Genomic DNA, 23722 nt, shown 5'->3' with positions numbered 1-23722 from the left:
GTCCCAGTTTCTGCGTGTTAAAAACAAACAGTCTCACTTGTACACCGATTAGACACAACATTAAAACTGGTACTAGATTGGTACTATCATGCAAGACTTGGACAAATAAACATTATCCCAGAACAAGCACACTCATGCAAATAAGGATCCCAAAATACATCCCACAACAATCAGGAACATCTTGAGGAACATGACAATCGCCCAAGATGTTGATTTGACCTCCAAACTTCCTAGACCCCATTCTGATCGAGCATCAACAGGAAACAGTGGAACAAGTTTGATTCCCAGAAGCCCCACTGCACAACCTAGAGTACCCAAAGGATCCAGCGTCCTGGGTCCAGACCCCCATAGAACACCCTGAGAGGTCCTCTGGTCTAGGTCCAGTGGATTCAGAGCATTTTGACCACAAATATTAGACAGGCGGTCATAATATTATGTCTGATCAGTGTATGTCATTCCTTTTTTAAACAATGCCTCTTTTTGTGTTTCGTAAGCCTGAAATTCAAATTACAGTCGACTCCATAGAGACAAACTGGGACGCATCAGGTGATGGATCACTTGAAGAAAACGTTTTAAAAAGAAATCTTTAGTCACTGCTTTTTCCCGCCGTGGTACCCAATTAGAGGCCAGAAATGATGAGTTGGATGCCAGGGATTGTATTGACCTGCGAGGGGTTTGTGTGTCAAAACATGAAAAGCAATCAGGTTCTGTCTCTATCTGTCTCAGATTATCAGTCTTCATTCAGCCACCGTGTAATGATTATGTATAGCCAGTCATTCCCATCGATCTTCTCTAGCTTGATTCCTTCTCCACACCGCTGTAGTAAAGATATCAAACATGGCACATCTAGACTCATGTCACCAGGCCTCAAGGATTGTCATCTAGAAGAAGGATCGCAATGACAGCCTTAAATATGAGCTTCTGTATTACTGCCAGTCCAATTCAGGATTATTTCCCATCGTGCTGGACTGCAGATGCACCAAACAATGATAAACTGTTGACTAGTTGAGTAGATGCTTAAAATGTAAATGCTAATGAGGCATTGTGTGTGTGTGTAAATTGTGCATCCTCGAGGGTGTTTCTGTGCACACGGATGCGGTCGGTGTTTAGCGAAAATTAAAGACCCAGAAGAGCGCAACAATAACGGTGTCAATCATGCGGCTTTGAGGAGGACAAATCTCCCTGCAGCACCTTGTACTCCCTCCACTGCAGCTTTCTGGGATTAGAGCTGCTTGTTTGCTTTCAGGCTTCCATAATACAGTCCCTGCAGAGATGCACACTACATAAAACACCTTCCTTCATGTGGCCATTAACTGCGGCTCGCTCCCTCCTCCTCACTCTCCTTTTGAGCCCGGGAGCTGCATGGAAAGTAGCTGGGTAATAAACCCAGATGTTAGCGCTGCCCTTTGGTTAGCCTCGCTGAATAATGGGCTCGTTCCCACCCTGCAGTCGGAGCGTATACGCACATTCACACACGTACTGTACGTGTGGTTCATTGGGGTGTTAAGTGAATTGTGAGGGTTTTTTCCTGGAATGAACTTCACCCTGCTTCGGTTTGTCATTAAATGTAATTCTGTGAGCTCTATTTTGGAAGCCACTCGTGCTCTTAGGTGCTTATTTTCTCCCCACGTGTGCCGTAAAACCCTGAAACAATGGATCTTTTGAGTATGATGCAAACAATAACTAGTTTACCAAATGAAATGGGCGCACATTCAATTAAAATCCCATCCAGTGTTTGCAGTTTTTTTTTGTTTTTTTGCATGAAATAGCAATGTCAGGCCATGAGAGGGGAATAATTTGGGCCTAACAAAGGTGAAGGGGTGCTTTAGAAAACAAAAGTGGCAATTGTGAGTGGTTTTAATTGATCCGGATCTGTGTTTGTGTGTGTGTGTGTGTGTGCCGAATGTGGACAACAATGTGCTTTGGTCTCCTTTAAGCCTCAGATGTTGTGATCTGCTGTGATTAACCGTAAGCTGCTTACCCCTGGCGGGTAGAAGTCCGACGTTTCACAATGCAAGGTGGGGAGATTTTGGATTAGGTGGGCGCAAATGAAACGAGAACATCCAAGAATTTGGGGATCTTCCAGGTGTAGGACAAAGTCATTCGCTCAGAAGATACTGATACAGGCGGGTCATGGGAAACTTGTTGGATCTTTGCAACAGTTTGGATGGCAGTAATTGGGATTTTGAAGGATGATTTACCTTCACTACAACTTGGGTGTCATCTTTTTCCTTTGTGTCTATTGATGATGATAGCATTTGAGGACACAGCAGATGTGTTAAAGCAAGTTTTAAACCATCCTGCACAAACATAATAGCCTCCTAGATTGATTGTATTGCAATTGAAGTAGATGTGCGTGCATAATTTTAGGGAGTGTTTTGCACTGTCTGTCACTGTACCATCATATGTTCAGAAATATATTTCAGGGAAAATACCCTAAAAGGAGCCAAAATGGCAAAAAAAAAAAAAAAAATTAACATAAATCAACAGATGAACAAAGAAAAGTGTTGACTGCAATACCTCCAGAATGCAATTCTGTAATAATCTGGGAACTAACATCCTATTAATTCTCTTTAATGTGTTTTATAAAATGCAGTGTTCTGGTTTCTCTCTGGCTGGGATCAGCATCAAACCATACAGTATATCACGGCCTCATGGTTTGATTGTCATTAAAGTGGATGTGCATGCATAATAGTATGTTTGACACTGTTTGACTTGACTGCCGCAGCTTTTCTCAGATTTTAGCAGTTACTCATAGGACTCACACAGTTGTAATCAATTTTGATCAAAGATTATATACAATATATGGTAAGATATAACAAACATATTCTGAGACATTTCAGGGATAATACAATAAGTGGAGCCAAAATGAAAATAATACGCACTAAACTTTTAATCTGGAAACTACTAACCCTTTAATGTTTCTCTGTTTGATGCGTTTTTATCAAACAGTGTTCACAAATATACTGTACCTGTCATTAAAGTAGATGTGGATGCTTATGGTGTGTTTTGCACTGTTAAACTTAACTGTAGCAACATCTCGGTTTAGTTAAGTTGTAATCAGCCAAACTACCAACTCTTTATGTAATATATGATATAGTATATATTCTGAGATAATTCAGGGAAAATACAGTAAAATGGCCTAAAATTGAAGCAATACAAACCAAACTTCACCCTGCTGATATTTTGTTATAATCTGGAAACTATTAGCCTGTTAATTCTGCTTCCTGATTTGCTTTGTCATTAAAGTCGATGTGCATGCATAATGGTGCTCTGTTTAGCTTCACTCTTGCAGCATCATTGTTTTCCCATATTTCAGCAATTATTCTGAAGACTATAAAAATAGGCTCCAAGTTGTAATCAGCCAGAACTGCCCTTCAAAAAATAAAACGTCAGACCAGTATATTTTATTGGCTGCAGCAGCTGGTGGCGGGGTGACCTCTGATTCACCATCTGCTCAACTCGACTGTGAAGTGAAGAGACTCTGAAGCTCTCCAAGTTGTTGTGGAGCTGAACCCTGACCTGCCCGAGGAGGAGAACAGGAGCGACGGCTGCCTCCCCTCAGGGATCAATGTAGTCTACCTTTAATTACTCTATAGATGAACACATCTGTTATAAAAAAAAAAGCCTGAAATAATGACCGGGGCTGCATTTTATGGATGCGAGTGCAGTTAATCCTGCGGCTATGTTTCATTCCCAGCTGAAAGGCTTTGTATTGGCTGAGGAGGGATGAGTAAGTGGGGTGAAGACAGAGCAGGGATGAGAATTGATGTCTCTGTCTTGGCTTCTTTCTTTCACTCTGTACAGTAACTGATTTGTGGTGGGAGTATAAGGTCACAAAAAAAGGAGGACTTTGATCCATTAGGGTCACTGTGTTTGTGTTTAAGGGCACAAGTCCAGTTTTTGAAGATTCTTTAACCAATGAAGGGATGTTGTTTCCCACATTTATGTGCTGTTAAAAGCTAAACAAATGGAACAAATTCCTAAATAGTGGTACTACACTTAATAGTTTAAATCATTGTTTTTGTATATTGTTTATGCATATATTTGAAATTAGAACCCAACTGATACTAGATTTTTTTGTTCTTTAAGATCAACGCCAGTTTTAGGGAATGAAAACTAGTTAGCAGCTTCCAGTAAAGACAGCGATCGACTCCGCACCACTGCATGCTCTGCTACATGTGCTGCAGAAAATCCTGACAATATTATAAACGATAAAGTCAGAGTTGCTAGCTTTTGGATATCCGTGTCTAATCTGGATTATGGTAGCAGGATAATAAGGAAATAACTGAGAAATTTTAATGAGTAAATCAAACTAAAACTGGTAAATGAAGGGATTTCAAAACTGACCTGTACATACCCCTCAATCCCCAGTGGAAATGCAGCATAATTCAATTTTCACCATTTAATTTGCTCATATATTAGATTTGATTGGATTTAACTATATTGTCATTGCAGAGCACAAGTGCTAAGACAACAGAATGCAGGTTAACATCTAACCAGAAGTGCAAAAGCAGCAGCAAAGTGCATTAAATACAGTATTATTTTACAGTATAAACACAATGAAAATCACCACGTATATGAATTTAAAGCTGTGGATGCAATATAAGGTAGATAATCTAAATGGACATGTATAAAAGCCAATAGTATAAATGGTTTAAACTGTATGTACATAATATATCTAATATTGTAAGAAATAACAAATATATTCAAAAATATTTCACGGAAAATGTACAAAAAGAGGCTAATATGAAAATAGTACACATAAAATTAACAGGAGCAAACAGAAACAAAGAAAAACATTATCTGAAGCACTTCCAGCCTGCTGATATTTTGTTCTAATGTGGAAACTAACGGCCTGTTAATTCTGCTCTTCATTTAATGTGTTTTTTATAAGCTGCAGTGTTCTGGTTTCCCTCCGGCTGGGAACAGCATCACTATAATTGTGTGTGAGAGAACGAGGTGCTTGAGTTCAGCCCAGTTGCCGGAGCTTGTCGATGGCCAGTGGCTGTTTATTAATGGATGGGATGGAAGTGTGTGTTGGGTGCCCTCCAAGAATCAAAGGAGAGCTTGAAAGTACACGCCGGTGCATTTATCTGCCTCGCTGCCCCTAATGCCCTGTCCTGCTGCAGTCAAACACTTCCACGGCGTTACGGCCTGTCGATGCATTTTCATAAGCAGATGGGTGGCTGTAAAGTAGACTCGGGGCAAAAACTGCTGTGTGGTTTTTCTGCGTGCACGGATCCAAAAAATATTTATCTAGATTTTTCCGTGTATGCATTTGCAACATCTGTGTTTACATGGAAGGTTAAAGGGCGACTAGGATGATCTCATACCGTTAATGAACTCTGATATCATCATGACTGCAGTTTGCTGTTGCAAGGAAGTCTAAAAAAACAAAGAAAATACTGGTTGACTGAAATTGTACCAGCTCTACAACCAGTTGAGTGGTTTGCAGGGAAAGAAAATCTGCACGTTTATGGATAAACTGCATCTTGCACTCTACCTACAACCTTGTTAGCCTAAAGCACTTCCAGTAATAACATAAAAAGCTAGTATTTGCAGCATATTAAGTAACTTTAACCTGATTATTTCATACTGAAATAAACAAACCTGCCCATATTCATATGATTTCTGGAAAAACTGTTAATCCTAATTGCACTGCGGACAAATTAGTGGCTGTTTTTGAAAGATCTAACATGTTAGTTGCTGTGCCGTGATACAAGACTCTGCTTTTTGTTTAGTTATTTGAACAATATGCAGCCACACATATGAATTCCTTCACGTTGTGTCAGCTAGTTTGGAGAGAAATCCCAGTAAACCTGTAGTACATGCTAAATAAGTTAAACATTGCAGCTTCCATTAGGTTGGACCATTTTAAAGTTGTTAAAAAAACTTCTGCACATTTTCTATAGATAAACCTGAAATGAACTCTCCCTGCAGCCTGGTTAGCATAAACAGATTTCGGAAATACCGTAAAAAGCTAGTGTTTGCAGCATATTAAGTAATTTGAAGCAGGTTATTTCATATTGAATGAACAGACCTGTTCATATTGATTTGATTTTGAAAAACTAGAGATCCCCTTTAATAATGTAGACAAATTAGCTGCTGTTTTTAGATGATCTGTCCTGTTGGTTGCTATGAAACCACAACTCTTCGTCCATCGATTTGAGCAAAATGCGGCTAATTTGGAGTGAAATCCGAGTAACCCTTCAGTAAACGCTGAAAAAGTTAAATCTTGCAGTTTCCTTTTAGCTTGGACCAGTTCAAAGTTGTGAAAAAACGGCGGTGTTCACAGGTAGTCTGTTCCTTGGTTGGCAAAAATAATGAATTAATCTTCGAAGACAGTTGATGTAGAACTTTCCTGCTTAGAAAAGTAACACTGGAGATTTTCCAATCAATGAGAATTTGGTCAAATTTGATCATATCAACCAACCAATTAACCGCTTAACCTGAACTCTACAGTGAGGAAGAACAACTAACATCCATCAATCTGACAAGCACGTAAGGAGAAGCTCAACTTAAGCACAAACACTCCAGAACTGGACTTAAGATCTCTCCTTGAGTAAATATGCGCTTACTTTCCCTTCCACCTCTGCCCCACCTCCTGCTCTGACCTTTTCCTAAATCCCCTCCTGCTTCCAGCTGAGTCTCATCTGCATGACCACAGCACTTCCAATTAAGCCCATTAATCCCGTTGAGGCAGCCCACTCTCAGCATCCCCACCGTTCGGCGTCCGCGAACACCCGCCCACGCTCTCCTTCACATCAGCGCTGCGGCCGGCGAACATGCATTATCTGATGTCAGCATGCATTACACAGGAGGCGGATGAGTGTCATTAATGTATATTAGTGGGCTCGTTTGGAACAAATTGGGTCTGCAGCTGTAGAATCTGTTGCCGGGGCCCATTCTCAAAGGTGCGCTGGGGCCTAATTAATGCTTTATTATATGAATATTACTATTACTATGTCCTTATATTAGCTTACAACAAACATACTACTAAATATGACAGATATGCAATAGAACATGTCTTAGATGATTTTTTTTTTTTACACATAAATCACATTTATTTGTTTAAATTAAGCATAAATCAAGTTGTATACAGTTGTATTTTGCATACAAGTCAAAACTGTTGTAATAAGTCACAGATTGGTTAAGTTGCATAATATTAGTAGAATATCACTTATTCTTTGGTAAAGATTGCATTTTTGAGCTTTAATCTTCGGCGAATGCTGCATTTTTGAGACTGACACTGAAATCAGCATCTGAAAATTTTGATTTTTCATCATTTTTAAGCAAAATTCATCAGAGTGCAAAAAATTAACTCGAATTGGACACAAAATGCCAAAAATGATTGTACTGATGCTAAAAAAAAATTAAAATACAGTATTGGCTGAAATTGTTGATATTACTGTTGTTTTTTTTTAGTCAATTTTCACACCAATATGGGAAATCCAGTATTGTTTGGGTTCTCGTATTCGACCGCAGCTTATAGATTTAGTGTAAACTAGTGGAGGGTTTGACTTACTTCCTGTCTGAGTGTTTTTCTGTGTGAAAACCTGTCGTGTGTCTCATTTTTCTTGGGGTAGTTTGATCTGTCACTGTCTCTCCAGGTCTCTCTCCCTCTGTTCTTTGCTCAAACTAGATCTTTTTGTTCCTTTTTTTTACAATGCATTGCATATTCAGAAGAGGCAGCATGTAGGTATCTTAAAACAACACGCACCTCCCTGGCTGCATGAATCATCCCTTATTTTCGACTTATCTTTTGTGTTTTTTTTTTTTCTTTTCTCTTTTTTTTTCTTCTAGCTTTTGATTTTCTTTCTGGCTTTCTTTGGTGTTTCTCCCCTGTTATGCTGTAGTACAACGTATGTCTCAATGCAAAGTAGTGTTGCAAGCTCTTGGTTAAACCTCGAAGAACCTCTGAGTAGTTTTTTACAGTAGGATTCTTGAGTAACTCTCTGATAATTTTTTTCATTCATTAAGTCTGTGCTGCATATTTCTGTAGTGTTTTTTTTTTTTTTTGGTTTTGTTTGGGTCACTGGTTTGAGTTTCGTCTGCAACGTTTCATCCTGTCCATCGCTCCCGTGGACACCATACCCCTGTCTCTCATGTGTTCCGTGTGGCTGCATGGTTTGTTTTTGGTTTTTTTGCACGACATATGCAGCTCTCACAGATTTAATATCACTCTCTCTTCTCTCTCCCCTCCCTCTTTTTGTTTATTGTCTCTCTTCTTTTTGTCTTGTCTCTGCAGGGGAGGTGCTCTTTCAGATGGCTGAAGTGCACAGACAGATCCAGATCCAGCTTGAGGAGATGGTGAGCATGTGGTGGTGGTTTGTGGTTGGTGGTGGTGTTGCTAAAATCAGCACTTCTTTTAAGCCGTGAGATGGGAACCAAACAGATTGTGGCGCCTTTTGTTTTGGACTTCCCACATCAGATGCTATATTTTGTGTTTAATATTCCACAAGACACACTCTTTACCGTACTTGAGTATCTTCTAGAGTACTTCTATTTACCCAAGGCGGCGGCGGCGGCTCATCCTCACTTAAGTACGGTGTGTTTACTGAGCTGATTTGTAAATTACAACTATTACAGACCGAGAAACGTTTTCATTTCAGTTCTTCAAAGGTCCTTCTTTGAAACTGACAAAGAGAAAATTGGCCAATTGTGGCAACATTAGAAGAAAACGTTCAGTCAAGCGAGGAGAAGAAGCGAAGAACAGCCGGGCTTTAATCTCTATGCAAATTATGTTAAAGGGTATTTTTGAAATTGTTTGTCCTCGATCTTTTTGGATAATGGATGTCAAAGAACCACAGCAATGACAACAGCACAATGTAGAAAGGAGGCAGTGAGCAGATGCAGAAAACTATTGTCATATATATACGACTGTTTATGTTTCTAGGCATTGAAATAAGTGTTCTTTGCAGTCTTAAATGTGGAAATCAGTGCATTTAAAGCTAATATATTGCTGATGCTAGTTTAAGAAAATGTTATATGGATAAGTGGGAAGGAAAGAGGATTTTTTTTTTATCATTGGAAATGCATTATGTGAACCTATCTGTACTGTATGTAAACAAACTGTTTTTTCACCCCTGGTTCAACTTTGCTCTCCATGTTTACACACACAAACAGATGAGTACATGCTGTATATGCAAAGACAACAAATGCGCTTCACATGCCAAACATTCTCCCATAATCCTTTGGGTGTGGCATTTCTGAAGGCAACACAAACACGGGTCCCTCTTGCACCACGACAGCCAAAACTGTCTCTGCATTCCTTGTTGTGAAAATGAGCCGCTGCGGTTGAGCATGTCTGATTGAGGTTGTGTTTGTGTTGCATTGTTTTTGAGGTCTGTGTGTGTTTCTTGCAGCTCAAGTCGTTCCACAACGAGCTGCTCACAGAGCTGGAGAAGAAGGTGGAGCTGGACGCCCGCTACCTGAATGTGAGTTTCCCTTTTTCAGAGTCCACAGTGTATTATAAGGCCACGGTGGTTTCACAAGCCTCTGAGTTATGTGACAAATCCAGAGAATTGCACCACTAAACCTTACACTGAGCCCTTTAGCCTCTTTTAGCTCGTTGTTTCAGCTTTGCAGCAAATTTGCAGCCTCAGCACTCTGTTCAGCTTTGATTCCTGCAGCGTCAAGCAGCTATTTTGCTGATAAACCTGCTGTGCACCATCGACAAACAAATTTTAAAACCAGCTGGCGGAGGCAGTAGAACATTTAGCAGCTAATTTTTCTCAGACAACCAAAGCAGAACTAAAAGGACAGTGATATAGAGGCAATTAGCATTTTTTATAGCATTCTGTAGCATTTTTTAATTAGGAAATGAACTTTTTTTTTTTTTGGTCATATTTGGAACATTTGGCATTCTGATTTAATAACTGGTGCATGCAGTCGAACATTTAGCAGCAACTTTTTTTAGAAGTCGGTGGACACCAAAGCAGAGCTAAAAGCAGACTGACATATCATAAATAATTGCTTTTTCTGGCATTTTATTGCATTTTTCTGTGGTCTAATAGTACTACCTGGTGGAGGCAGAAGATTTAGCTGCTAATTATTTTAGAAGTTGGTGGAAACCAAAGCAGAGCTTAAAGGAGAGTGACATACAGCCAATAATCGCTTTTTAGAGCATTTTGTACCATTTTTCTGTTTTTTTGCTAAAAAAAAAAGAACAAATTTAAGTTAAAATACAAGAAAAACTTGGGTTTTTTGTACTATTTGGCATTCTAATCTGCTAATACTAGCTGATAGAGACAGTGGAACACTTAGCTGCTAATTTTTTGGTTGGTGGAGATCAAATCAGAGCTAAAAGGAAACTGACATTTTGCCAAAAATCTATTTTTATAGCATTTTGTAGCATTTTTCTTTTTTCTTTTTTCTTTTTTTTTTTACAAAAAATGAACAAATTCAGTTTAAAATGTTCCGTTTTTTGTAGTATTTGGCATTCTGATCAATCCATTTGTGTCTTTATTAGAGTGTCAACATGTTAATACATAGCATTTATTACTTATTATTGGAAATGTTAACAGAATACTGCAGATGTCAGCTTTTCAGAAAGAGTCATTGAGGAAATATGAGAACCTGTGCTGAGTAATGAAAGCTGGAGGCGGATTTCACTTATCACTTTCACTTAATATGTTAAATAGACATTTATAGGCAGCGATTCCTGGCAGTTTTTCCTCATAAATGTTCAGTCTTAAACTGTACTGAAGCTGGAAATTATGTAATTGGAATTTATTTTAGGTCCCACTCCGTTTTTTTTTCAGTTTCAGCAAAGAAGATTGCCGCTTTAATTATTAATCGAAGGATTTTTTGAAATATTATTCCGAGCTCCGATGTGAAGTATTACTACTCGAGGAGGTTCGCATGGCATCATGTTATGTAACGGCGTACCTGACCCACCACCAGCTTGAATAAAACATCACCTTTAACGTCAGCGAGGCCTCTCAGGGGAGCAGAGTGATGGGGAATACAGCGCTCATAAAACCACTGGCCTGGAGACAAAATGAACACTCTGTCCTTAATTTTTCCACCAGCTTTCATCCAAACCACTGCAGCAAGTTATATAAATTACTTCCAACTCTCAATTATGAGTCATTCTGTGAAAATGAGGAGTTTTGCAGGAAAAAAAAATAGAGAAGAAACAACTTATACGGACAAATTTATTTATGGCAGTTTGGAATAAGTCCCAAAAACATTTTATAATTTTAGACACAGGACGTATCAGCATGTTTGGAGGGTCTTGGCTGAATGTCATTTGGATATTAGTCAAAAACGATGATGTACTCAAATGCAAATGGACTAAAGAGCCATAAATGACTTCACATCTTAAAATTGCAGGATTTAGAGGGATCTGCTGGCAGAAATTGAATGCAGTGTTCATAATAATGCTTTTATTATGTTTGATCACCTGAAATGAACATGGAATCCACCATGTTGTACCGCTGTTTGTCTGCAGTAGGCTCTGCAGTCTGCACACTTGCCACTAGATGGCACTAAGTCCTGATCACTGCAGCTTGGATTAGCATGCTCCTTTTGTGTTGTTCATCACAGATTTTGCATAATATAAGCATAAAAGCATCACACAGACATGGTGTTGGTGCAGGTTAAGGTTGGATGTGGTCAGATTTAGATAAAAACGACACAATTCACAGATAGAAAATGATGAGTTTTCTTTGCATTTCCGTCTTGCACAGCATTATGACGACGAAAAAGCTTCTTTTTCAAATTTTGGCAAGTTTTTTGTCGGGTTTTTTTTTCCAAGTATGTTTTTTGCAAGTGTTATTTTTCTAAATTTAGACACATGTGGGTGCAGTAATGAATTTGGAGATGAAGCAAACAGAATTTTGGGGCATTAGTATGCACTTTTTAAAATCAAATTAAATTTTTTTTTGTGGGCTTTTGTTTGCAAGGATAAGTTTGGTTTGCCCATGAAGGTTTAGTCCAGCTGTGCTACAGTAACTGCAAATTAGGGCTGGACGATATGACGATAAATATCGTCTGGACGATAGAAAATGTCTATCGCTTTATGTGAAGATCCTATCGTTTATATCGCAGTGTCGCAAAACACGCTTTACGGCAGTATTGTACGTCACCGACGTGCCTTACGGCAAGCCCAGGCATGCGGCCGCATATCTATGCGCGGCCTCGGCAGTGTTGCCAACTTAGCGACTTTCTCGCTAAATCTAGCGACTTTCCAAAGCGTCCGAGCGACATCACTCCGTGGCCAGACAACAGATGAATTGCGCATGCACAAAGTCATCGCGCATGCACAAAGTCACTACAGATCCCATCCAGACTTACGGAGCGAGATATAAATGAAAATGTTTTCTTCACTGTCGTACTAAAATAAACCACAGCGTTTAGCCTCTAGTTCAAAAACATATTTTGGGTGTTTTATACTCACTTTTTGGTCTCTTCCACAACGTTATTCATCTCCTACAACGTTGATTACAGTTATATGCAAACTGGGAAATATGCACACGAACAACCAGCTCAAACCGACGAGCTTGTACCTAAGAGAGGGGGAACTTCTGTCATATGGCGGTGGTTTGGATTTAAAAAGACCGACAAGCATCAGACTACCGTACTTTGAAAGGTATGCCGCTGCCCGGTCCCATTCATTCATTGAATTTTACCAAAAATATGCTATATCGTGATGTATATCTTATCGGGATATAAAATAAGCTATATCGGGATATAAAATTTTGGTCATATCGCCCAGCCCTACCGCATATGCACAAAAAAGAAAATTCTGCTTCGTTCTGCAACAGTCAGGCAGTAAAACAGAAGCTCGTAAGGCCAATGAGAAACAAATGCACGTCGCCGTGACCCCACTGACTTTGTGCTGCCCCCCTCAGGCGGCGCTGAAGAAGTACCAGATGGAGCACAAGAGCAAAGGGGAGAGTTTGGAGAAATGCCAGGCCGAGCTGAAGAAGCTGCGCAGGAAGAGTCAGGGCAGCAAACACCCGTCCAAGTATGGAGACAAGGAGATGCAGGTCAGTTCCACTTTGTGTTTGTCTCTGTGTTTCTGTTGTGTATTCATGAAGGCAGATGTGTGCAGGTGGCTTGTATTTTAAATTCTGTATAGGTTAAGCTACTTCAATGGATCACTGATCAATAACCTTCAGGCTGGCTGTATAAAAACGCTGCCAACATGTTTACAACAGCCAGAGGAATGCGACCCTGTTGGGAAAACATTTATTCCTCCGTCTTTTACTCCAGCGAAGTCAGAACTGGAATCACACGCATTTGGTGAACTCGTGCTGACTCTTCAGTCTATCATGTACCTCTCAGACGCTCCTTCCCTCCTCCTGATGGGATTTGAGCTTCAGTGCGTCTGGTAATCCATGACTGCCACCGCTGGGGCTGATGGGATAGGACGTGCTGAGCTGAATGGGATGGGGCCCCCAACCGGGCAGTTTGTGACGCTCTTCACGCTGAGAGAAGTGGAAATAGATATGCATTTGAGTTTTTTTTTTAAATGATTTATTTAGTGATTATCATGTAAATGCACTAAAACTTGTAGAACACCTTGGAAAGAGTGAAATTTTCTTCATCTAAGACACCAAACAGCACCGAATCCCAATTAAACTTTGCATATAAATGATGCATGTGCTTCCAGACCTAACACACTCAGTTTCTATTCTAATTTGGGCTATTTTAGGTGTAGATAAATTAGATTTTGAAAGTCCTAATAGAAAAGTTAGAGTACTAAAAGAAACCTGTAAGTAGTATAAACCCTCTTGTTCTGTTGCGGGTCAAACTGGCCCATTTTAAAGTTAAAAAATGTTTTTAAAAAAACCCAAAAACATGTGAAATGAAATGGAAGAGGTGACTTCTGTTAATTTATCAACTCCATAAAAAGAAAAAAAATTCAAAATGTAAAATAAAATTTAAAAAAAATCACTCATGTAGAACTATTGTATTTTATATGTAGGTTTTTCTGATACGCAATAAAAAAAACATGCATTTATTTTTTTAAGGAAAACAACTGAATTATCCTCATTGAACCATGATCTTTGAGCAACCATTGCACTTCTTATTGACTGAATGCAGTTAATAATGATATACAAACAATGATTTTTGGGATTTCTTTGGTTTCTGCCATTTTTGGATAATTAAACTTGAAATTGATCCAGGAGCATCATAGCTGTTTCTGAGAAATTAACCTAACAGGAGAGTTAACTGATAAAAAATATTATTTACGTTATAAAGGCGTTTTTATACCGTCTGTACACTTTTTAGTGGCTATAATGCAAATCCAGTTCTATTAATAGATCTGTATCCCTTTTAACAGGCTTCACTCTTCATTTATTTTCACCGGATTGTGTTGAAATTTAAACTTAACACTCACAAACTTCAAAGGAAAATGTGCAGTTAAACACTTTTGTTGCTTAATTTTTCTGCAATGATACATTTAATAATGAATTAATCTCTGCCTAAATGAAGAATTGTTAAATAGTTTGCACTTTCTTGCAGCCAAATTTGGAATATCCAAAAGCTATTTGGTTCTACACCAGTAAATGAGTGCAATATAGCTACCTAAATATAGCTTTGGAGCTTAAAAAAAAAACACTTTTTATCATATTTTTGCTTTTGAAAGAGAAAATTTTCAAGCATTTAATGTTGTTGTATTCTTTCGTTTTTTGATTATTTTTGATACTTTTTTTGATTTTAATATTGCATTCAGGGGTTTTATTGCATAGTCAGGTATTAGTCCTATTTGCCACTTTCTTAGGTGCACCTCTGACATATAATGAATGCACTTCACACCAGTTTTCTGTGACTTTTCTTTGATACTACTTTAGATTTGATTTTGGTCTCAGTGTTGTGCGATATTGTTTTTGACTTTTTTTTTTTTTGACAGTTTCTGAAGCTGATTTTGGTTTTGGACTGTTTTTTTCTGACTGGTGTTGGATAATTAAACATCAAACTGACCCAGGAACATCACTGTTATTCCTGAGAAATTAACCCAACAGGAGAGTTGAATACAAACACCGCAAGGCTAAGCTATTCCGTTAAGTGTTATGAGAATATTCAGATACTTTGACTTTGTATCTCTGCCAAAGTGCTTCCATAACTTTGTGTATTTATCTCCGTCATCAGCGGCTGCGCTTCTTTCTGTTGCATAACATTTGTTTATGGTATGCGGGGCAGGTGATTGGGGTTAAGTGAGGCATATTTCCGCCATGTTCAGGTAGCTGCTGCGGTGGAGGCGTGATTTAGACGCTGCTCGGTGTCCGTAGGCGTCGCAGTGACACATGGTGGGCGGTTCTCTTACACAAGCTGGACAGGAGATGATGCTGTCCGTCCACTGGGAGGTCGATGGAGGATAAGGAGATAACGGGAAGGACGGTGAAGAGTTTTTGTGTTTAGTAGCGGCCACTGCAGAATTGTTTTCACCTTGTGTGTGTGCGTCATCGCTTCTAAAAGTGGTCTGGAGACACAAGCTGAAGTAGAAAATGCTATAAAGGCAAGTTTGAGTGCCGCTTCAAGTGTTTCAGATTTCTTACCTGCGATAGAGAAAGATACAGTCAGAAAACTGTACAGGAGAGTAGCCAAGTTCAACCTATGAGTACTGGAGTAGTACCCAATGTAGTAATGATTACTGTCTGCTCTTTGGTCTGAAATTTAAGAGTCTTGACTGGTGTGATGGGCTCCAGTTTTCTTTTGTTTATTAGGAGCTGCACCCGCATATACACTGTACAAAATAGGAAAAAAATCCATAAAATAGGGGAAATTTGGCAGCAAGAAGGGATAAACTTCTGCAAAAATGCTGAAAATGACAGCAGACATCTGTTAAATAATGACATTTTTTGTGCATTTGAATCCACTTCAACTCTGTAATTTCACACATTCTGAAGGAACAACTGTTGACGTAGGCGTTACGCACAGTTTTGTTCGCTTTTCTAAAATCACGAGTTGTTCACATTAATATTTCTGTTTCAATCTAAAGTATTTTTTAATGTCTGAAACTGTTAAGATGTAGAAGACTTAAAACCCTGTATTCAAGTTGAAGAAAAATTTAAATATCAAGCAAATTTCATTGAGTTACCTCAACTTGAAATAAGATATTTAATCAATCCACACAGAAATTTGCCTTTAAATGATGCACAATATTAGGCTGATTATTATGTCAACCCAATCCATCATGTGTGCAGCTGAAAGGTTTCTCTACATCACTAAATTAGATTTTTGCATTTAATTAAGTAGTTGGAATAGATCTGTTTCAAGAGCGTTTAATTTTCCGGAAGAGTCAAAAATGTAATCTTTTTAAATGTTCAAGGACTCACAGATGGTTTATGAAACACTCAGATTTGTCTGGAATCAGCACAATTTGATAAATCTTATAATGGTTGCAGAACGAGACATACGTCTTGCCTCAGACACTATTTCACCTCATCATTACAGTACAGAGGAAACATGGAGTCAGAGGTTAGGGGCTAATTGTGCAGCACTTCCAGAGGCCGGAGCGGTGCAGGGCGGCAGCGACAGGGGAGGTAATTATTTTGTAATTGTTAGTGTTGTTGCGATGGATGACTGCTGGAGCGTGAAAGGGCCGGTCGGGGCAGTTGCTCCAAAAAATCAATACAGGGGAAACGGCAGCGGTACGGGAACATCGAGGCCCAAAGTCCTGCAGCTCCTCTGGGCTTTAGCGGCTTACTGGGTGTGAAAGCTCCGGTCTCAGCTGGGAGACCTCTGCTGTCACCCCTTTTTCATCTTGAGTAGGAAATCCACAATCTATAAAACCTCAGTAGTTTGAATTTCAGACACTAGCACAAGCGTGTATGTCTTTTTCAACCTCATTGCTAGTCAGCAGGATAAAAACTGATCACTGAACTGAACACCAAACCTACCATCAAGCATGGTGATGGCAGTATCATGCTCTGGGGCTTTCTGGAAGTGCTTTTGGACTGGTTTCTGACTGTATGTCGGACTGGTTTTGTACTGGTTTTTGACTTTTTCAGGACTGATTTAGGATCGGTTTCAGACTGTTCTGACTGGTTCTGAATGTTTTTGTGACTAGTTTAGGTTTGATTTTGGTCCTGGTTTTAGACCTTTTAAGGACTGGTTTATGACTGTCTTGGGCATGTCTTTTTTTTTTTTTTAACCCCAAGAACACCAAACCTACCATCAAGCATGGTGGTGGCAGTATCATGCTCTGTGGAATTAGAGCTTTAAACAAAATAAATGGAATAATGAAGGAGGATCACCTCCACGTTCTTCAGGAAAACCTAAAACCATCTGCAGAAGGTTAATCTTGGACACAGTTGGATGTTTCAACAGGACAATGAGCCCAAACACACATCTGTCGTGGTAAAGAAATGTTTCCATCAGGCTGGAATGAAGGTTCTACACTGGTCTCCCCAAAGTCCTGACTGAAACCCATCAAGAACCTGAAGAACCAAGTCTGAGTCTGAAAGATAGCAAATTCAGTTGATCTGAACCAATTCTGTCCCTGGGGTCAAAGAGAAACCAGAAGGCTGTAGATGGAAACCAAAAGTGCCAAGTTGAGGTGAACACTTACAATAAGTAGACGACCCATAATGAATCTATTAAAGAACCAAAATAGATGATTATTGTGTGTTTGAATGATTCCTTCAAATGAAAAGAAAAGTAATTGGAAACTCAAGGCTGCCATGATACACAGAATAGCTTAAAATCCTACAAATTTCATTGAAGGTAGAGGAACAGTGGACTCATTTTGGTGTATTTTTTTAAACTGCAAAAGGTTTAAGTTGTTGAACTGCTGGTGAAGAGTGCTATAGTCTGTGTTGCTTTCTGACAGTGTAGGAATTTTTGTATTTCAAAGTCAAGGCTGCACAGTCAGCTAAATACAATCACGTTTGTTTGTGCATTGTGGACATCTGAATAGCATTTTTACAGCATGTACGGAGTGACATGTGCATTTAGTTGCCAGATTCCTGTTGTGCATCATGTGGGCAGTCGTGGGATTCAGGCTTTGGCACTAACAGGCGACATAACTCAAAGGTGAAAGAACAGATCTGGCTCGTTGAAGATGCAATATGGTGCCTATACAGTCTGAATCCCAGCGCTTATGGCAGACAGTATGTTTGTGCAAAGCTTGAAAGCTGCTGTGAATGTGTTTGCTCGCTTGCTTCTGCATAATGACGCTGTGTAAAGCGTTGTCCTTGCTGTCCGACTTTTAATTAAACCACGCCACAGCTCGCTGGAGCCTTTTGGAGCAGCAAGACGAAGAAGAAAGGGGGACAAAAAATGAACAGCACAGATTAAAGTAATCGCTCCTCCTGCTCATGATTCATATTAATATAAAGTCCTCAGGAGCAATAAAACAGAGATCCTGCCTGAGCTCAGAATGCAGGCTGATTAATCTATTAGTGTATTTCTACTAGAATATGATGTGGAGAAAAGGAAGTTAGTAGAGGTTGGATGATGCTAATAAAATATAAAAAATGTTCAACCATCCTCACTGCTTTGTCCTGCAGAATTTTCTTGTTTCTATTGTTTAATAAAGAAAAATGAGAAAAAGAAAATGTGAATCAGTCTTTAGAGCAACTAATCTAAGTAGTGCTGTTACTGGTACCAGAAGGTGGCGCTATTGGCTATGTTACACCTGATAAACAGAGTAGAAGAAGATGGACACAAAAACCGGTTGTTTGGTCATCGTCTAGAAATGGAACTAAACTTAAGAACTTTAGAAAAGGTGTTCCCATCTCTCATGAAGCTCATTAATTCTTTTTAGACGGTCATAAACCACCTCAAGTGCATATAAAAACATCTACGAGAAACAAAGCTGTGAGAACTTATTTAATAATTTAAAAATGTTCAACTTTCATGCCAATTTTGCTTCAAGAAGCAATAAAAATAACCATCGCAAGTTCAAAAAAACTTCAGAAATGTTGCTGGTTCCAGTAATCTTTTCTACTAAATAATACAAAAATATTGTCTCTGAAATGAAATTTCTCCTAAAATGTCCATAGAAATATATTACGTAAATACGGCCATTGACACTGGTATTAGATCTGGTCTGTTATGTTGCACTACCTTTAATATCTTTTAATTCTTCTCCTGAAACATGCTGCCTTTACTCTGTTGGAGGTGGAATCGACTAAAAGTGAAGGCTGCCAAAGATGCTAAATATATTTTCCTTCCATTTAAATGAGTTACTATTGACAGATTTAAGAAAATGCAAAACTAAACCGTGAACTTCTGTAAAGAACTATTTTTAAAATGACTGACATTCTAAAGTAATACTCCATTCTGTCATTTAAAAACCCCAAAGCAATCTTTAGGTGTTCGGAAATGCAAACTGTAAAGTGTCATGTGGTGAAGCTTCCTGGGTTAGGTTTGATTGGTGGAAATTGTAGCTTTATGTCTTCAAACGCTCAAAAAACCTAAAGGTTCCTTCAGTCCTTGATCTGAGTTTTCAACGCATTTTAAAGCTCTGAAGTCAATGCAAATTTGTTGACCGACTTATCAAAAAGCATCAAAATACGGCATCTGTAGCGTTACTTTGCAGTCTGCAAGAGAAGTGGGTGGTTTAAGGTTCTCATGTATGTAGAAATGATGGCACACCTGGGCGCCAGCCTTTGTTGGTGTTTTGCTCCAGAAATCTAAAGGTTCCTTCAGTCTGTCCCGTCATTTTAAAGATCTGTGAAGACTAAATGCAAATCTGTCGTCTGACTTATCAAAAACCTATGACGTCCTTGAAGTTACCTTGTAGTCTGCAGTAGAAGTGGGTGACTCAATGCTCCTAGTAAATCTTTAAGGAGAACTGGTGGCACAATTTGGCACCTTCATTCGTTGGTGTTTCGCTGATGAGCCTTAAACCTCTCCAAAGGGTTCAGGAGTAAATCTCAACATCCCACCACCCCCTAGATGCCACTCACTCACTTATAAACCCAGATGAAGTTCTTTCTCTTCATCTAAAACCCCTGACTTCCCTCTTTTGCTGCTCAGAGCTGCTGTTTGTAGTGGTGACGTGTCTACAAACCGTCTAAAACTAATGCATCTTTGATTTCCAGCCTTGTTTACATCACCTGCAGGCTAGCAGAGCTTCTCATAAACCTCCTCCCCTGCACCCTCTTGGGGCACTACAAGCTCCATGACGTAAATGAAATGTAGCGAGGCAGACCGCGGCACAACGTCTGGCCTGAGGTTTGTTGACGCATTTTCATTTGGGAAGCAGAGCCTCTGGCCTCCAATCGATGCTATGATTAATGCCATAGCAGTTAGTCCATTCACAGAATAGTAAACATCAGCGATCTTGGTTAATTAATCATTCAAGCCAGTGGTTCTCAAACTGTGGGTGTAAAGTCCTGCCGGAGGTCACTGGATGAGTAGAAAGGGGTCCCAGGATGATGACTAGAGTAGAAAATTACTCAGAATTATGTTTGTTGGTCTTATTTTTCTTCAGATTTTTTTGTAAAAATATATTCATGAGGATTTTTTTTTCATTTTTCAAGCTTAAATCGGCAAACATTTCCCACTTCCAGCTTCCCAAACTTGAGGATTTTCTACCTTTCTCAGTTTTATATATTTGCAGACACAGAATTCTACATGCACATGGTGTGTTTTCACTTTCATCTGACTTTTTATAGACTAAACTAGTGATTGATAAGTGGCTTATAATGGAGATTGATTTAAAAAGCCGCTAGTTGCTGCCTTGATTGAGTCGCGTTGGCACTGACAGTGTAGGAGGAGACATTACATCAGCATTAAGAGGGTTTGAGTCGGAAAAAAGCTGCTTTGTTGCTAAAAGAACTGACTTTTCTCTTGTTACAGTGCAAGACACAGACTGTCTGAGAGTCTATGTTCCTCCGTCTCTTTTCTAAAGAAACTGAGCAGTGCTGTGGACACTTTTTAATGAGATCTTTCTCCACGGGAGGCAACATTGTGAGTGATATTAATTGCAGTTCCCGACACGCGAGTGCAGAGTTGCAACGCCGATCCGACTTGAAAGCCGTGAGGAAGGATGACGAGGAAGAGAGAATTACCTGCCTCATGTAAACACTTTCCACCTGCTTAGTTCCACTTTCTGACTTTTTCAATGGCTGGCTGGTTGATAAAAAGGAGGACGAGAGGAAGTATGTAAGTGTAAACCAGGAGGAGGAGGACCTGCTGGAGGAGTCGCTCTGAATCGCTCGACTTGGCCGTGATTAATGATCTTCTTCTGTCGCCTCCGTTCTTCTGTTTTCCTTTTGGAGGGCTGCATCAAACGCATTTCTGCCTCAAAGTTTCATGTAGATGTTGTCGAATCAGTTTATGGATTTGAGAGAAATGTAGTTCTCGTCCATGTTTAGGAATTCATATTCTGACACGTTTGTTTTAATCATTACGTTGGGGGAAAAATAGAATCGAGCTATGATGTGGTATCCTGTGACGTTCAAACTGTAAAGAATCTTTGAAAGGTCTATGAAACCCAATTTTAAAAACAAACACTCCAGTGATGATCCACAGCTAATTTCCACTTAAAGCTACAGATGGCTATGAGGATATTTTCATTTTTTTAAGTATATTTTCAGATGGCTATGAAACAAACATCATCTGAAGACTCTCGAATATGCAGGTCTTTTATCTCGAACGTAAAGCTGTGAATTAAAGTTTTCATCCGCTTGTGCATCATGGCAGTCTTACATTTCCAATGACTCTGATAGCTCTTCATTTTCTCTGAATGAATGATTGAAATGTATATCTTTTTCACAAAACGACTATGCATTTTGGTTCCTTCAACAATTTATTATAGGTTTTCTGGGAAAATTACAAAATTCTGCATTTGCACAGTCCATTTTGTTGAAGCCTCTACTAAATATAGATCATGTAAAGCTGCTGCTGATCACATGGACAAAGAAAAGACCTTTTGGAGGAAAGTTCTGTGGTCAGATGGAACAAAAACTGAGCAGAAATATGTTTGGAGGTGAGAAATTGAGGCCTTTAACCCCAGGAACACTAAACCTACCATCAGGCATGGTGGTGGCAGTATCATGCACTGGGGCTGTATGTTGGACTGGCTTTGGACTTTCTTGGGACTGGTTTATGTTTGGTTTCAGTCTTGGTTCTCCTGGTTTTAGATGTGATTTAAACTTGGTTTAGGATTTATTTCACACTGGATCTGGTTCTGACTGAGGACTGATTTCAGACTATCTTGGGCAGGTCTTGAACTTTTCTTTTTAGGAGTTTAGGTTTGGTTTTGGCCTTTATTAACCACGCCCGACGGATACGTCGGCGGGGTTATTGCATTCGGTGTGGTATCTGGCTGGGTAAGTATGTATGTATGTGGCTATGTCCGGTCCGATATCTCTGCAACCGCTGAAGTCAGGATAATCAAACTTAGCACATAGTATCAGTCTAAGGTCCCCTGCTCAGTTGTGGAGTTACAGGTCAGCAGATCAAGTAGGGAGGGAGATGCGTACAATGATCAAAATTGATACATATTGCATCAGTTGTATGGGGAGGACAGGGTTTTCGCCAGCAGAGGGCGTGGTTCTGCCCTCTACTGAGGGCTCATCTAGTTTTGTACTGCTTTTGACTTTTCAAGACTGGTTTCAGACTGTATTCTGACTGGTTCAGAACATTTTTTGACTGGTTTAAGTTTGATCTTGGTTCTGGTTTTAGACCTCTTTAGGAGTGGTTTAGGACTATCTTGAGCGAGTCTTTTTTTTCAACCCCCAAGAACACCAAACCTACAATCCAGCATGGTCGTGGCAGTATCATGCTCTGTGGAACTGGAGCTTTACACAAAATAAATGGAATAATGAAGAAGGAGGATTACCTCCACGTTCTTCAGGAAAACCTAAAACCATCAGCAGAAGGTTGATCTTGGACACAGTTGGATGTTTCAACAAGACAATGAGCCCAAAAACACATCAGATGTGGTAAAGAAATGGTTCCATCAGCCTGGAATGAAGATTTTAAACTAGTCTCCCCCAAATCCTGATTTAAACCATCAAGAACCTGAAGAAACAAGTCTGAATCAGAAAGACAACAAATTCACTTGATCTGAACCAATTATGTCAAGAGGAGTCAAAGAGAAACCAGAAGCTTGTGGACGGAAACCAAAAGAACGCAGTTGAGATGTAATCCTAGAATAAGTAGAAAACCTATAATGCCGAATGAAATCAATCATCTAAGTCAATCAAATGCATCATTTATTCACATTTCCATTCTGGTAAAACAAAAAAAAACAAAAAATGACAACAGAATTTCAGATTTCATGGCTCCGTGCAGCAACCGGATCAAACCGTTGAGTGAGAGCACCAAACAAAAGTAGATGATTATTTTTTGTGGCTAAGACACGTATGTTTTAGTGACTGGTTCCTAGAAAACAAAGAATTATAGGAGTCATTAAAAACTTAAGACTGCCATGATATACACAGGTGTTTTTGTTCGCAACCGTATACGTCAGTTTGATGAATCTGTTGAGTTCTGTTTGAAGACAATTTCAGAAATCCTAAATCTGAAATCTCTACAGCCATGTTCGTGTTAAGCTAACATCAGCAGTAGTGGAGGGAGTATTCCCTCCACTACTGCTGATGTTATCTTTTGCAGTATCTTTGAGTAAAAGTCCACTGCAAATTCTCAAAGTAACAGCATGTTGTTCCCCTGCCATCTCTCCACACATTTCCTGTCCGTCTTCACTGTAACTGTGCAAAACAGGTAGAAACGCTGAAAAAATAGCCTTTTCAACACAACAGTCTGTTTATTACTTATAACACTTTGGCAGTTTGTTTGCCTTCAT

At 39.3% G+C, this 23722-nt stretch overlaps 1 protein-coding gene across 3 annotated transcripts in view; it reads left to right on the top strand.

The window, feature by feature from the left end:
- baiap2b (BAR/IMD domain containing adaptor protein 2b) overlaps positions 1–23722 on the top strand; it is a 106623-nt gene that overhangs the window by 45655 nt on the left and 37246 nt on the right. For all 3 annotated transcript variants that reach the window (XM_022190059.2, XM_022190057.2, XM_051939824.1), the window contains 3 exons: positions 8252–8313; positions 9369–9440; positions 12861–12998. In XM_022190059.2, the coding sequence (XP_022045751.1) occupies positions 8252–8313; positions 9369–9440; positions 12861–12998 (272 nt within the window). Of the gene's footprint in view, positions 1–8251; positions 8314–9368; positions 9441–12860; positions 12999–23722 lie in introns of those variants that run through there.

The sequence above is a fragment of the Acanthochromis polyacanthus genome, chromosome 19 (genome assembly GCF_021347895.1).
Source record: "Acanthochromis polyacanthus isolate Apoly-LR-REF ecotype Palm Island chromosome 19, KAUST_Apoly_ChrSc, whole genome shotgun sequence".
NCBI lineage: Eukaryota > Metazoa > Chordata > Actinopteri > Pomacentridae > Acanthochromis > Acanthochromis polyacanthus.
This window is presented reverse-complemented; position numbering and strand designations above follow the sequence as displayed.